General features: G+C 37.5%; 1 protein-coding gene across 1 annotated transcript in view; it reads right to left on the bottom strand.

Annotated features, from left to right (window-relative positions):
* Positions 1-16,283, bottom strand: part of LOC104832467 (chromosome unknown open reading frame, human C9orf3) — a 181,277-nt gene that overhangs the window by 153,865 nt on the left and 11,129 nt on the right. The window contains exons 2-5 of the mRNA XM_010568670.1: positions 15,420-15,586; positions 13,455-13,464; positions 7,615-7,761; positions 4,594-4,842 (exon numbers count right to left, since the gene is read on the bottom strand). Of these exons, the coding sequence (XP_010566972.1) occupies positions 4,594-4,842; positions 7,615-7,761; positions 13,455-13,464; positions 15,420-15,586 (573 nt within the window). The remainder of the gene's footprint in view (positions 1-4,593; positions 4,843-7,614; positions 7,762-13,454; positions 13,465-15,419; positions 15,587-16,283) is intronic.

Here is a 16,283-nt window from a genome sequence, read left to right as displayed (position 1 = left end):
GTACTGTGTTTTGAAGAAAGAGATATTCTTTCCTCTTAAAATACCGAAGACCATTACATGGGAGAAGAAGAGTGACGAAGATCTTTATAAATAGGAATTGAAAGCTGGGTTGCTAAACAATATTTAGCCAGCTATATAAGTTGACCTGATTTACAAATATGCCAAGCATCCTCTATGTTTCTTTCATCAAACACTATTTGGGGTTTCGAGGGAGTCCAGCATCCTTGAAAATGAGGCCACTAATTTTAGAGCCTAAATAGGATTCAAATAACCTAACATTGGGATCTTGTCTTGAAAATGTCAGTATCTTGCTCAGATGTTATTTGGTTCCACTGATTTGCTTGCTCTGCTGGGCAAAATTGCTCTAAGAACAGCCAAACTAGGTAAGACCAGAAGTCCATCTCTCCCATTATTCTGTTTTTGGCAGTTAGTAAGTGTTTAAGGAAAAAAATAAGAGCATGGTACATACCAAGGGGCACTTTTTTCATCATACTCTTCAAGCTCCCAGCAACATGTGAAGCGACTAGTCAAGTTATTGACACATAGTGCTTGGCTAAGAATTTTTCCTTGTGCTAGCACTTACTACAAAACTAGTACATCTAAAGTACATCAATTCAAACAGACAAAGTAGTAAACTTATGTTATTTAAAATATGTGAGCTGGCAACAAAAAACTTTGAAGATTTTGTTTCAAAAAAAGTACTTCAACTCAATGCAAACAAAGGCTTACAACCCCCGGGGAGAAAAACAAATGACAGCACGTTTGCTGTGAAGAAGTAGAAAGATGGTAAGCAGTTTCTAAAGCCATAGAAACACAGAGATTGGTGTGACTGTGAAAGGCCCTCAGTGGTTATCAAGGAAAAAATTACTTCCATGGGGAAAATAAAAAAAAAAAAAAAAGAGTACTTACACAATGAAACACTGCAAGAGAAGTCAAGGTCTCAAGCACAGGCTCAGGTGATACAAAAATTTAGGGTCTCTGTATTGAAAAGAATGTTTTTCCTCCGGGAATGAAAAAGAACAAAGAATGCAGAGTCTTTTCAGGTGTTGCCAAGAGGAAAGGAAATCAAATTGTAGGTTAGTGGGAAGAGATTTTGAAACACTAGGGTTTCAAATGTGATCAACAAAACTGGACTGGGAGTGAACTGATTTGAAGAGCGCAAACGACCAGGAAACACACAGACCCTATTTTTCATTTCAAGTCTTTCAGCCAGCTTTGTTCACACCAGTAACTACTGGCTCACATGAAAGCATTTGAAACCATGAAATAACTCTGCTATTTAAATGCCAATGTGGTTGACAGTTCTTCAGGAAGTAGCATGTCATCATCAACAGCACCAAAAAATGGTGTTACTTTTAATCTCCTGCTTTTAACCTCCTAGCTCTCTTGAGTACATGAAGGATGCGCACCTTTCAGTGTAGCATGAGGTCAGGGATCTCTTCCCTGAACAATCTAATTAAGAGCTCTAGAGTCTTTGCATTCTGACACACTTCCCTACTCCTTTTCCTCCAATTCACTCTCTTCTGCTTGTGAGAGAACTTAAAATCAGATAATTAAGTGCTGTTAGGTGTTCATGAAGCACTCAAAATTCTACATAAAGCACTGAATCTCTGTCTTTTAAGCTATTTAAATTTGGTCCACAATACTTTATTAATTTAATTTATGTAGAGTTTAACACAGCATCACCAACAAAGACATATAGGCCACATTCTCCCATAAATTTGGGAGAAGGTATACCGAATCACTTGAACTAAAATAGTGTAAAACCAAAAGATAGTGCAAAATTAAATCCTCCAGCTTCAAAGATCTGCAGGAAGCAAGAGGGGATGACTGCAATTATTATATACAGTCAAGATCCCGTTTCCATACAGAAGTCCATAGCAAATTAAAAAACACAGGAAGAGATGTACAGAAAACACAAGTAAAATGACTATGCTTTCACTAGAATTTTTCTCATAAAACATCTGTCAGACTTAAAAGAAATGCAGCTGACCCACAGTAGCGGCTACTGGAACAGACAGCTTAAAACACCTAATTAGGTCACTCTATGCAAGAACTATCATCATTTCATACCAGTGTAAAGCGTTGGGGAAACATCCCCCTTAAGTAAAGGGAAGTATTTTGGGATATAAAAAAATACTGCAACTATCAGCTAATATGGAACAGACAAAGAAAAGTGCCAAACACTGTAAAGCCATGACACTACCGATAATGCCTAAAATTTATGACTGCTTCCTTCCCTGGCAGACAGGAGTACAATTAGAATTCTCAGAACAGCAGCACCTTTGTGCTCGCATGCCATGTTATGTTTATATTGCTACAGATAGACTAGAAGATAAAAAAAATAAACACTTTAACCCAAGATAATAACTAACTTTTTTTTAATGTGGGTTTGGACGTGGTTTTGCACACAGCTTATTCTCCACTGAGGTCACTTAGGTAATTATCATTGCATGCACGGGAATTAACCATGTAAGGTAGCTTACTATATACATAGAAACCTCTATTTGAAAAATCACACGAAACAAGAACAAACAAGCTATTGTGAGTCACTTAATAATTTCCTTTGCTGTCCAAATACAGCTTGACATTTAAACAGCTTAAATTATTCCTTTATTTCAACTTTGAAAAATTTCAATGTGCTTGGCTTGATGAACTGTTGAATGAAAAGCATCAGGAAGTATGCATGCCCTTTCTTTCATCCTTTACTTACACTCAATGATATGGATCACTTGGAACTGACAGTGGTTAGAAGAAGCACAGGGAAATAAAAGCATAGGTTTTACTCAACCCCTTCACAAAGAAGGCACAATTACAATATTCTGAGCACGCAATCTGGACTCAGATAACCACAGATGGTTTTGCGACAGAATACCCTGCAGGCATCTTTTCCCTATAAATTGTGGGAAAGGTGATGCATAGGAAGCTCTGACAACTTCCCAAAGAGCAGTAGCATATCAACAACTGAATCCTGAAGATTTCTCCTACTGCATGCTGTCATTTTGGCCTAGACATCTCTCTCCCCTTTCTCTTTCATTTTGTACTATTTGCACATCTTGTCCTTCCTGGTTCCATTGATCACTGGTCTTATCACACAGCTAAGTAAAATGGCCAGCTTCTTCCCCAGTTACAGTGATGATCCATAAGGACCTGTGTCAACCTTTTAGTACCATGCCTTTGAAGTCAGAGGAAATAGCTAAGCAGCTCTACCAATTTCACATGGCTTCAAGAACATGGTACACAGCATCGCACTTACCTCTAAATCAAACCACTATGCAAAGCATCAGAGAATATAGTGTGTGGTAGGTGCTCAAAGCAACCAGGCCTCATGTAAGTTTCTTGATGCTTTCATCTAGGAGTTCATTGAGCAAAGAGCTATCACTGAAAACTCAGTAACCAGTACAAGGTATCTACAGAGCACTGAGGCTTATATGACAGAGAAGGGTCACTGAATGCTTAAGTTTTAAAGTTTATAGGTCTTCATTAAAAAAAAAGAGAAAGTAAACTTACAGCAAAACTTGTAAAATATTATTACATGCCAGCATAATTTTCTACTTTTATGCCTAAGGAGGATCGCAAGAGGAAAGCTGTAGAAAAAAGTCTACGTAAAATAAGAAACAAAACATGTAGCATGAAACAAAATGTTTCCTATTTAATTAATTATACAGTTTGTACTGGACTGGCAATTTGTGCAATTCGTTGAAGTTACTTCAGATATCAAACCTACTGGACAACTGCCCCAAGAACTCCAAAATACAAAACCAACAGTCTGGGAATACACCTTTCCTTTCAGTACTCCTTTTTCTAACAAAGCTTTGCCTTTAATTCTTCCCTTGGATGTTTTGTCCATCTGCCTAAATGAATCCACTCTATTGTTGGCACTAGGCAAACAGCGAGCAGTGTTTCATTCTCTGCTATTAACAAACACTATATCATTACCAACTTAAAAATACATATATTTTTAAGAAAAATAAAAAGCAAATGGGAAATTTCAATTGCTAGGCATTGCCTCACAACTAATAGAGCTACAATTCTACTGTCATTGCACAACTGGCAATTATACCATAAACACAAAAATTTTTAATTAAGCTTTTTATTCTCCACAATTCCATGAAAACTTGATAATATAAACCTTACAATTTGCCTTAGCTTCCAAAGACCGGTATTTGACTAGAAATTAAAAAAATCACAAAAGGCTTATGAATAAACTCTAGATCTGGATTTTAACATGCTCTTGTTCTGTCAAGACATAATGGTAAAATCAATGCCAAACGAAAACACAACAATATGATAGCAGCATCAAATATTTAAATCAATAGAACCAATAAAAGAACTTCAGTTTGGCAAATGAGGAAATTCTGTCTAATGAGCTTTTATTTTCCTTCCCTAAACACTGTTAAAACTAAAATTAGAAGATCATAGCACAGAGGATGCAAACAAACCTACCCACATGAAGCCAGAACTAGAGTTTTAAGTTTGGTTTAAGAAAAATAGCACAGCAACTTTATATTGATAGTAATTTGACAGTGTTAACTAGCTGATAAAAAGGATCTAACAAAATACAGGAGATGAGATACTAAGAAGTTTCCTTACCTAGCCATTCCTAAGCTGGAAAAGTTGGAAGGAACTATCAAAACATCAAGCCTGGAAAAGGGGTGGGTACCCAGTGTGGTGTAAGCAGCTGAGAGGCACTGTGGAATTAAGTGAAGTAAATGTTTTTTGCAGTGTTCCATAAGGCACCAGGGAGCAAAGACTCTATAAGGAATGACTGCCTGCAACCTGGCAGCAGGATTTTGGAAACGGCAGGGATATTCCACATGACCACAGATTTCTTCATGCCATCTGACAATAACAAAAAAAAAAAAAAAAAAAAAAAAATAGTTTAATGTGATACCAGAAATGTGCACGACTGAGTATGCTAAGACAAGGATATTCTCTCGACATCAGAATGACAGAGTTAGGTCACATAAAACCAACTCATTTGTATTCTCACACTGTTCATACCTGTGCAGCACTGTGAAAATACTCATTACTTCATGTCTGAGTAGCACTGATACAGTCACTCGTAACTAAAAAAGAGATTAGTCAAACCTTGTTTTTATAATAGATATGTGTCAAAAGAACAAGTGCTCAAAATGTACATAAAGAAAACTAAGTAACAATACAAAAATATTTATTTATTTGGAGAATTCCTATTCAAACTTGACTATGACAATAAAATTTTGTACATATTAACACAAACATATTAAGTGCAAATAGAGTGAAATTCCAAGGGGGCTTTTTTTCTGTTGTTATTACTAAAATTCCCCAGGAACTCTTCTTTTTTTCTTAAGTAAAACACAACAGTAGCTATCAATTCAGGCTTATCACTGTAGATATTTGAAAATATCACAATTGGATCAAGCTTACTTTACATTAAGATTAAAGGATATTCAGAGCTGTAGCTGGAAGGAAGGAGGGGTAAATCAAATCCTTCCTAAACACTGAGTCATATACCTTCACAGTAATTTATCTGCCCAAATAGACTCATATCTAAGCAGAAATCAGCTTCATGTTTCCACCTGCTAGCCTGTCTTCTGCACAGCTCAGAGCCTCTCCTTGGTTGTGGAGATTTCAGCTTAAGGAAGCTGGTTCTACTATGCCTGGACAGGCAAAGGACTTTTTGTTATTGCACCTGGCATGGCACAAAGCCTTTATATTTCGAATATCATGCTTCAGGTGAGTGCTGACACACAAAACAAAATGATAACACGTAGAAAAGGACTACATTTTGCTGAAGTGGCAACACTTTAACACCTTACATAACTCCTTCTGTGAAAGAGAAAGATTATTGATTATATATGCAAAGAAATTACATCCATCATCATGCAATTTTTTTCCAAGGGTGGTTTAACCCAGTATATTTCTGCTCTAAAACAATGTTAATTATCAGAGTTGAGATTAGGCAAAAGCATGAAAGCTAGCAACCTATCTCTTATAAAAGTTGCCAAGTCCTTAATGACCACAAGGAGATAGGAAACTTACTTAATGCCCTAGCTCCATTTAACATTTTCTTTCATACAGTCTCCTTATGTCAAACTAACCGGCACCTGGACATAAATTATATTACATATTTCAACAACTTCTTTCAGAAATCCTTCCTTTTCCTGCTGCCCAAGAATTTATCTCTATTATCTTATCTGAGACACTACCTTAACATTTGCTTGTCTATGCATTTCACACTCTTTCTAGAAATGCCTGCTACTGTGCATAATGTTGGGTTTGGTTACCTAGTCTTAATGACTAAAATAAGTAACAAGTGTCTGTTGTGCTAACTCCCAAATAGAGATTAAGTGGGTATAACTCTAAAAGCAGATTTTTCAAGGCCATAGATTTTTATGTCCCAATTAACTGCAAAACAACCTTGTACACTTAGGCTCTCCTTTTTTGTCTATGCATAATAGACACCACATTTGCAGAGGATTTTTTGATTTTTTTTGGTCAGGTTTTTCTTCCGAAACACATTTGTCCTGTTTCTTCCACTGTCACTAACTCAACTGCTGCATATACATCACACCACCTGTGCCAATTAACTCATCCAATGACCATCACACAGATTGACTCATAACAATGACCATCACTGATTAAAACCTGCACTAATTTTTAGAATGGGTGCTAGATAACCTCATCTAAGCTCCCGTTCCCATGAAAGATTGGACCAGATGATCTTTCAAGGACCCTTCCAACCTGGGCTGTTCTGTGATTCTATGACTCCGCGACTTTGAAAAGCTGAGAGTAATACGTGAGGAAATCAAGTGCCTCATCTGAGACTTCTGCTAACTATGGTGAATACAAGTGGAAACAAGTGGTATTTCTCCACAGCCTTAATTTTTAGCTTCAAATCTCATTTGCAGGCCTGTATAGTATTGTTCTGTTCACCCATCACTCTGTAATAATTTACACTCAATGAGCAGTTTTGACAAGATTGGAAGGAGGAATAGATGTATCCAAAATAATTACATTTGTACAGGTTTGGTAAAAGACAGCTAAGGAGCCACTGCATGTACCAGGCAACAGGGTATTTTTTTATTGAAAAGAATCATTGGTCCAACTTTACTTTATGGGACCACTGCAACAGGTCTTTCATGTACCCAGTCAGTACACATCACTCCAAGCAAACCACTGCACAGGCCAGCTCTAACTCTGGGATGGGACTGGACAGGAAGAAAAAAGCGAGTGGGTAGGCAATATGATAGTAGGGGGCATTAGGTACCGAGAATGGACCGAGTCTAGTAACACAGAATATCTTACAGCCAGTCATTGTAAGGAACAAGGGAGGACCTGATGCTGCTTCAGCAGGGCATTAAGGAGATACAGTGTGTAGCATGCCAGTCCAGAGGACACTGGGATTTATTAACCCTATTGCTCACTAAGCAGCTTGTTTTCGCATAAAAAGAACCACACCCTTACCCATGAAATAATGCCTTTGGAATTATTTTCCTGTCAAGATTTTTCTGTTCAGATTAAACAAGTTCTATTTTGATTCCTGTACTAATATGACTCACTTTCACATTCCAGAGTAAATGCAAATGCTACCCATATATCCCATTTTTCAACAGTATTCTAAACACGAACCTGAAGCTGGCTTGTGAAGATGGCAAGGAAAAATCAGTGTTTGTCTGGATAGCAGCTGTGAAGGACTGCTTTTTAACTTCCTGCCAGCACCCCACAGCAATAGTGAAGGTGGATGCTGGCATTGGCATAGTCACATAGTAGTACCAGCTCAATATACCTGTAAATAAAAAGAACATTTGTACAGACTCATCAGTCACAGCACACATTCAGTACTTGGCATTTTTATGTACTTGAGATTTTGGGCCAAACCTCCCACCTTACATCCTGGTATTTTTGTTGACGAAAGAAAAATAATTTCACTGAGACATGTAAGACCAGTCATATGTAACCACCATGGATTCAGTACTTTTTACTTATACCTGCAACTTTCCCCTATCTGCTGAGGTCTTTATCTATAAATAAATCATCTATAAATGGGATGTTATTAATGCAACTTAACATGATTGTACTGTTACTGACCAAGAATGACACTGGACGTGAAATCTAATAGCACCTCTAGATCCACAGACACAAAAAGATTAAAATTTAACTCCTTCAACCCTGGATCAACCACCTTATGGTTTTGTCTTAACTGCATTACCTCACACAGAACAGAATCATTTCTTTGTGTTCTGGACAACACCAAACTGAGAGGCAAGTTCTAACAAACAACACTAGTGCTTGTGAATTGGACCTGGCAATCTGAGATACACGATGTGCCAACCAGGCAGTGAGAAATCAAAGCTTAGAATCAGATGGGATATTGCCTAAATCAATGATTTGGTCATGATAATCCAGAAGCTGCTAAAACAAGGTTAGAGAGTCTATTAGGAGGTAAAAAGATGGTAAATCCAATCATTATGGGAACACAGTGCTGGAAGACATGGAGTATGGTATTGGATGAATGTATCTATGATCACGTTTGGATAAACTGGAGGATGTTTTAGAACAGCATACTTTTCATTAATCTAAATGTTGCTTAGGTTTTCCATTTGCCCCTTTAAAAAGGTTATAACTTAAGGGTCACATTCAAGTACTCATTTATGGTCACAAATAGTTACTACACCATACTAGTAGGTTAATTACTCTTAGAAAGAGCCTAGCTTGAGTTACAACCTGCTGAATCATCTGCAAATAACTGTAGCTGTGGCAATTATGGAAACATACAAACTTCAGTTATTTTCAGAGGACATTAATACCTGTTCTTTTGCAATAATATTCTGACCAGGGCTATGGAACGCTATCAAAAGGAAAAAAAAAACATCCAGTGGAGGCCACAAGGTGTAGAGGAAAGGAAATAAACAACTGCAGCAAAGCACCTCTGGGTTTCCTACCTTAATGACCACAGAAGGTCAAGTTGCCCAAAGGAAGGACAAGCAAAAAATCTTTTTGCTTAGCCTCAACAAATTTTCCAGCTACTCTTCAGTATGGCAAAACACTACAGTTTGTGAAGTGTTGTAAAAGGCAGGTAAAGCCTCTACCTCTTACATGCACTAGCAACCATTTACACTCCCTCACTCCATTCCACTTTTGGCAACATTCACCACTACCATTGAAACCCTTTTGTCTGTATTGTCAGGTGATCATATATTACTCCTGTAATTTTCCTAACCTCCTGTCAGTATGTGAGCAGAAGGAACTTATTTGCTCCAAACACATTAGGAACAAAGAGGATAACTGTTTTGCCAAATTTTCCCTCTCTACCCCTCCCCCATTTTTTTAATTAACTTCCCAAAGTTACAAATGAGCCAAGGCAAGCAAATGCCACCTTGAAAGAAAGAGGTCACCCAGGACAGCAACAATTTATTATTTTGAAACACAAAACTCCTGATATAGAAAGCTTCATTGATATAAAATGTGCTAGAGGCCCAAGCCTGCACACACTGAAGTTAAGAGTGGCTTTACCATTGACTTAAATGTGCAGAAGAGAAGGCCCAGAGGTAGTCTACAATACTTCACTTTGTGTTGTATCTGTTATATACAAAGCATTACAAAAATGCTCCATGCAGTTATGTTAATTGTAAAACCTTAAGAGTTAAATAATAACAGAGGAAGAGTGAAAATTTGAGGAATCATAATGGAAAAACAGTAATGTGTTTTCAACTGAGTTCTGAAACAAGTGTGAAAGTCAAAAGGCAGCCACAGAAAACTGTTCCAGACAGCAGGAGGTGTAAAGGAGAAAGCTCTCACAACAGTAAGGAGATTGTCTAAAAGGAAAGGGTGTTGGCCTGTGCTATGCAAACAGAAGGAGCTGGAGGTTACAGTGAGAAACAAGTTTAGCAAGACAGGCTAGAGCAAGCAACACCAAGCAACACCTGTTTTAAAAAACAAGGGTAATTTGAACACAATGTCAAAATGAATGGGGAATCAGTTTAGCAGTCCAGAGAAAAGAGCATGTACTACATTCAGAAATTTCCATGAATTAGCAATAAACATATGCTATTCAGAGTTGGAGCAAACCTTGCAAAAGGGTGAAGGTACCAAAGACCATTTTCTTGGTATATGTTTTCAGACTTATCTAAATTAGGATTTCCCAAAGAAAAGAGAAGCAACTAACAAACAGATCCTTGTCTTTTTTCCAAGCCCCTTATATTTTGCAGGCATTATAGAGACCATGCGAACTCTGGATACTCTCAGAACAAGATCCAAGATTTATACTGTCTTTACACACCTAACTGGGACTCAGTCCATTTCCTGCAGGGCTTTTAGATGCCTTCTGCATTCATGCTCTAGAACTGTGTAAAATAACTACGCAATTATCCTACAGTTGTTTTGTCTTGAACAACTGAAATCACATGCACTGGCATGACAAGTGAGTTCTCTCTACAGTGCATTCACTGATCGGTGACTGAAATGGTCTTTATGTTGGCAACACCTCTCTACAGCAAGCACCATGATGCATAGTTTCAAACAGAGTCTAACCCTCATTTATCTTCTGTCTTCTCCTCTCACTACCGGTAAGACTGTCTTCCAGCCTGCCCTTTTCTCCCATAACTTCACTTCCATTCTTTAACTTTCTTCAGGTCAATGGACTTTGTTTTGTTTTCCTTCATCTGTAACCTCAGATCTATCCCAAGGCACAGACTGGGATCACAAGCTCCACCCTACTCCTCTTCTCTCCCCTTCCCCTGGCTGCCCTCTGCTTTCCGGTGGCCGCCTTGGAGACAGCACCACCTGTAGGATAGAGAAAACAGTGCAGCTGAAACGGGGAGATGGCTTGCTTTACCAGAACTAGGATTTTGTACCACAAAACCATTTTCAGACTAAGCGAGGACACCTTGGGAAGAGTAAGAGATTAGACTGGGGTTAGTCCATGGGAAAAATAGAGGAGGAGCACCCCAGTTGTTTTATTTGTAATGCTTATACCCTCTCCTTACAACCAGACTTAATTTAAAAGCAACTTGATTCCTACACATAATTATTTTAGGCAATTATACTACTTTCTAAATATTTTCTCTACAGGTAATTTTGAAAATAATTTTCAAAAAGATTTTTTTTTTCCAGTTCTGCAAAGCAAATCTATCATGTCATAACTGCACAAACCACGCAACAACAATCACCTATTCTGTGAGGTATAACTGGAAAACATCCCATGCAAAATTTAGGACTACTTTTAACAAGGGTAGAAAATTATAATCTATTTATAATTGTGCAAAAGAACAACTTAAAGGCTGTTTATGTCTTCTACTTGAAATAATAATGATGAATGATGTAATTACTTCCTAGAATTCTTAATGCATTTAGTTTTCTTTGAAACCATTAAAATTGTTTGAGTCCTGTGGAGTCCATTATAACTGAAGAAACACCTGAGAGTCAGTATGTGTTAATGCCAGATGAAAGAAAATGAAGAGTATTTTTACTTATTAGTATAGTTTCCCTCAATTAGTTTGCACTAACACAAATATAAACACCACAAAATACAGAAAATGTCCATGATTTCCTAGAAACCACAAAACTCAGCTACCTCTAGGGAAAAAGAAATAGCCCTGCACAGCATTTGATATACAAAGTAAAAGCTAGTGCTAATACATAAACCTGCAGCTAAATAAGTAGCTATGCCAAAACTATTATTTGGCTGGAACATCAGGATTAAGAACCCTCCAGCTTTCTGAAACTCTTTGTTAACATGCAAAGATCTTTGATCTCATCTGAAAGCCAGAATTTCCCACAGAGCACCCTCACATTCATGCCAGAGCATTCGTTGAACACTGGCTCAGAGGGATGAGTAGCATTTGTAGTTCCTGATATATGTTGGAGATTAATCAACACAAGCACTGAACTATTCTGTTTGGCCTTGTGAAAAGTGAGAGGTGCACAAACAAAAGCAACTGTTGTTGCTACTAGCTACAGAACAGTAGCAGTGGCTTCTCTAGCACCATATTTCCTTTCGATAACAGAATACACCTTCTCGCTGGAATGAGAGATGGCAAAACAAGATCAAGGACTACATAATGGTACAGTTACTGCACAAAAAGCAAGCCAGTCGATTTCGCAGCAAATGGTTGAATATCTACTTCTTGAACATGAATCAAAACAAATGTAAAGGTGTTTGTGACTAAATATATTTGCACCTTCTATGTGTTACAGTAATATGCTAAAGTAAAACTGACAAGTGTTGAAAAATAAATCTAATGGTTAAATGGTTCACATTACACACACACACATCATGCTCCCTGTAAAGCTTTCTCTCAAAGGGCACTGTCAATTGCATTTTTCTGATAAATTTTTCTTCTAAGTACTCCATAAAGAATGCATGGTATTTTTAAGCACTTTTAGGTCATAATTGAATAGTTACCATTTGTACTTAAGTAAGTGACGTATGAGTATTTTCAAACAAAATGTGGCCTCACTTTATTTCAAATGACAGGGTGAGCCATAGTTTTGTAGGAGACAGAATGCAAAAATGGCACATACAGGAGGAAGTACACTATTATCAAAACCTGCAAATACAAGTGGCAAATGAGGAATCTGTGCAGGTGAGTACACCTAGTCTCGCTATGCACTGGATGATAGCATCCATGCATCTAGAGATGTAGGTCTGTGAAGGAGAATGCAGATCTCTGTTTAAAAGCATGAAGGTACCATCCTTGCTTGCTATTCTCTTATTGTCTGCCTGCACACTTGTTATAAATATGACTTTTAAAGGAAAAAATATTCAGCTAAATTGTTACGCAGAATAAATTCATTCACAACTGCTTGACAAAATTCTTATTCTTTCTGAGAAATGGCATTTTTAAAAGATATTTTCGTGTTCTGCCAGTTATGTATGATTTTATAAATATGCAGCACAGCAATAACATACTGAATCTAAATAATTTGGCAAAGTTATTTTAACTGAAGCCACCCTTAAAGGCCTTTAGGTGTGTTTTCTAAATGTAAAGACAAAATTTTAAGCTGGATAGATTTCATATGCCCGGCGTAATTGCCTAACTACAAGATGTATGTCGGACAGTTTACTTAACACTACAGACCATTTTGAACTTTTTAATTTTTAAAAGTCCTACTAATTAAACTAATGAATTTGTATTCCTAAATTCATTAAGAATTTATTCAAGGCTTCAGATTAGTACTTGAGCCTTGGGTTGGTTTGTTTTTTAAAACATTCCTTACAATGTTGCTCCTTTTCCTTCTTTCCTCTGTATCTGTTTTGTAAATTTTTACAGTTCCAAACAGCTAACACTGATTTGTCATTTCCAACTGTATATAAGCACCAAGATAACGAGGGTCTCATCCATGACTGACTTTTTGAGAGCTACTGAGCACAATGCCTACTACCTTTAAAGAAACCCAGCAAACCTTGCATCATGACATCAAAATTAGTATAAATAATTGTGTGTGCTGCATAGATCCATAAGCAGAACCTTCCACACTCTTGGGAGTTCCATCTTGAGGTGAGGCTGAAGGAAAACTGTAAGGACAGAAGTGCAGTAGGTGCTCCTGCTGCTTCTCTTCAGTTCAGCAGAGTTCAGCACAAAACTTTGCCATTGTCACACAGCTCCTAAAAGAGCCAGCTTTAATGGCACGTTTGGTTCTTCCCAGTTCTCTTCACACTTTTCATTCAGCACTTAATTAGCACACTGAACCTAAAAGGAGTCATTTCCTCCCTACTGGCCCTTCCATTAAAGACTTCTTACAGTATTTCTTGCTTTCACAGAGTTCTTAGGAAAGCAAATATACTGGGTTAGCCTTTGGACAATTAAAAAAACCAAACCAAACAAACCCAAAACAAACAAAGCTTTAGGTGACACATGAATTACCATAACATTAACATTACCATTAACATAAACTGACCCAAGAATTTAAACAAAAGCCCCTTCTGTCCTCCACGGGGTGACAACGCTGAGTTTGGGTGACTAAGCCCCAGTGCTATCATCAACAATATGGTACCCTGAAATTCTCAATGCTCCGTCAACTGCATTTGAAAAACGGTTTTCCCCACAACTAGTTTTTTTCTTTATTCAAGAATGAATTTTTAATGAGGTTTTTAAACTAGAATGACAAAACAGTGTTAATGAGGAAATAATTATTTCACAATACAGCCTTTTCAACTAGCTAATTGGTCTAAGAAAGTATCAATTTTAACTGACCTATGCCAATTTATACTGTCTGAAATTTTTTCCAAGGTTTCTATTTCTAGAAATTCAGATAAGCATTCTTCTTCCTCTTAATATTTCAGATCACATAGCCATCACTGAGGGAACAACAGGCAACAACTCATTAGTGAGGTGTAAGTATGAATTAAACTGATTAAACAAAGATGGCAGAGCTGTTCCCCTAGTCTGAAGTTAAGAGCACTCTTGCTTTCTTGATGCCGAGACAGGAAAGTATTACTGTCCATGCAGGCTGAGCCGCTCATCATGGCAGTTTTCCATATTTCAATAGCAGAGACAAGGCTTGAAACAGGCTTCACATATGGCCAAAAATAACAAGACAATTCCATGCAAATGGATTAACTGGTGGTTCTCAAATCAAGGAGACTTTCATTCTTTTTTTTCCCTCAAAAATAAACTTGCCTCTTCAAAGGGGAACAGAAGATTTTTTTTTTTCCAGAAACACCTAATTCTAACCTTTTCCTATACACCACTTTTCATCAGAACTACTTATGCTAGAAAATACTGACCCTGTTTGACAGATTATCTCAAAACTAGCGGGAGCAAGACATACTTTGTATTATTATTTGTAGAACTGCCTTAAAAACTTCCTTCTCTGTGCAGACAGAGGTTTAGAGTATAAAGTATAACCAACACAGAACAAAAATGCTTGCTTGCTTACTGCTGCACAAGGTATGATCTACCAATGCCAAAAAAACCCCAAAGACCAGATTTTCAGGGCAGTGACCTGGTATTCTTAATCTATTCCATATATTTCAGGAACCAGATATGACACAATGACCACTTCTAATCATTGGCATGCTGACCTACACTTGGACTGGAGTTCTAAAACAGAAAGTTAATTATCTACCAAGACCTGAAGCTGTCAAGAGCCTGATAAGGTACTTTATCTACGAAATGTTCAACAGTGGAGTGATTAAAACAAAGCCAATTTGTGACAAGTGAAGTCTAGGTTTGAAAAAAAGTAAAAGGAATAAAAACACAGAAAAAAGTAAGTAAAAGTAACACAGTGAAATGTAGATGCCTTGAATTCTTACTAAGTTATCCTAAGGCCTTGAGCAGGTAACTTTTCCATAGAAAGACATGGAGATTACAGATAGACATGTAAGTGCTTCTAAGGTTAGGAACTTCATTCTTTCAAAAATCATGTTTTTACCAAGCTATATTTCTAATTAGAAAATTACTGAAAATAATTTTATAGAAAATATATTTCACCTTCTTGAAGCTGGACTGGTTCTGCTGAGTTTTCACCACTCATTAACACAACAAAGCCGGCAGCTGTTCGGACTGAGGCTTGCCATGTTGACAAGGCAACGGGTGGTTCTTGGCATGGGAAAAGGGCTCTGTTGTTTATTGGTGATCCCATAGTATAAACACATGGCCTAGATGGAAGGAAAAGAGATTGAAGTTGGAGTTACATTAAGAAAGACTGAATTAAGTTTTCTGTCAAAAATCAAACCTGTTGTTGTACTGAGGTGTTTTTTTTAACCTCAGCTAGGTTGGTTTCAAACCTGTGTAACATGAACCAAAGTACTAAGTAATTTAAGACGGAATGAAGAAAAGCAAGATTACCACAGTAATTTTTACATAAACTAGAAATGAGTAACCCCAGTCTTTCCCCTCTCCTGCTTCTGCACGAGCCTTCCAGCCTCATACAATAGCTCTCAGCTGACCCTATCAGGCCAAAGAAGGCTTCTGAATATCTTCTGAAGATGCCATTGCAGAGCTTTACCAACACCTGTGACACCTCCCTGTTGTCCTTACAGTAGTCCTTTCATTATCATTAATCCCATCTCTCTGTACAACCTGGAGGCTCATCTAAACTCAAAGCAGTAGATCTAGCCTTGAGCCTTCCTTAGTCCAAGCCTCAATAAATCTTGACATTTCTACATTTCTTCTTGCAGTAAGGCAATGCATGCTAGCTCACCTGCCTTTCAGAACTTCAAACACAGGGCATATAATGAGAAGAAAGCATGTTTTCCCTATCAGCCTCAGCCTCCTTCTCACTTTTCACACAGCAATCTTCCTTGTAGTATTGCTCTTTTTGCACTTTCTCTGACCCTCTCCTACGCAGCCTCT

The sequence above is a fragment of the Haliaeetus leucocephalus genome, unplaced genomic scaffold, assembly GCF_000737465.1.
Source record: "Haliaeetus leucocephalus isolate CR32 unplaced genomic scaffold, Haliaeetus_leucocephalus-4.0 Scaffold251, whole genome shotgun sequence".
Taxonomy (NCBI): Eukaryota; Metazoa; Chordata; class Aves; order Accipitriformes; family Accipitridae; genus Haliaeetus; species Haliaeetus leucocephalus.
This window is presented reverse-complemented; position numbering and strand designations above follow the sequence as displayed.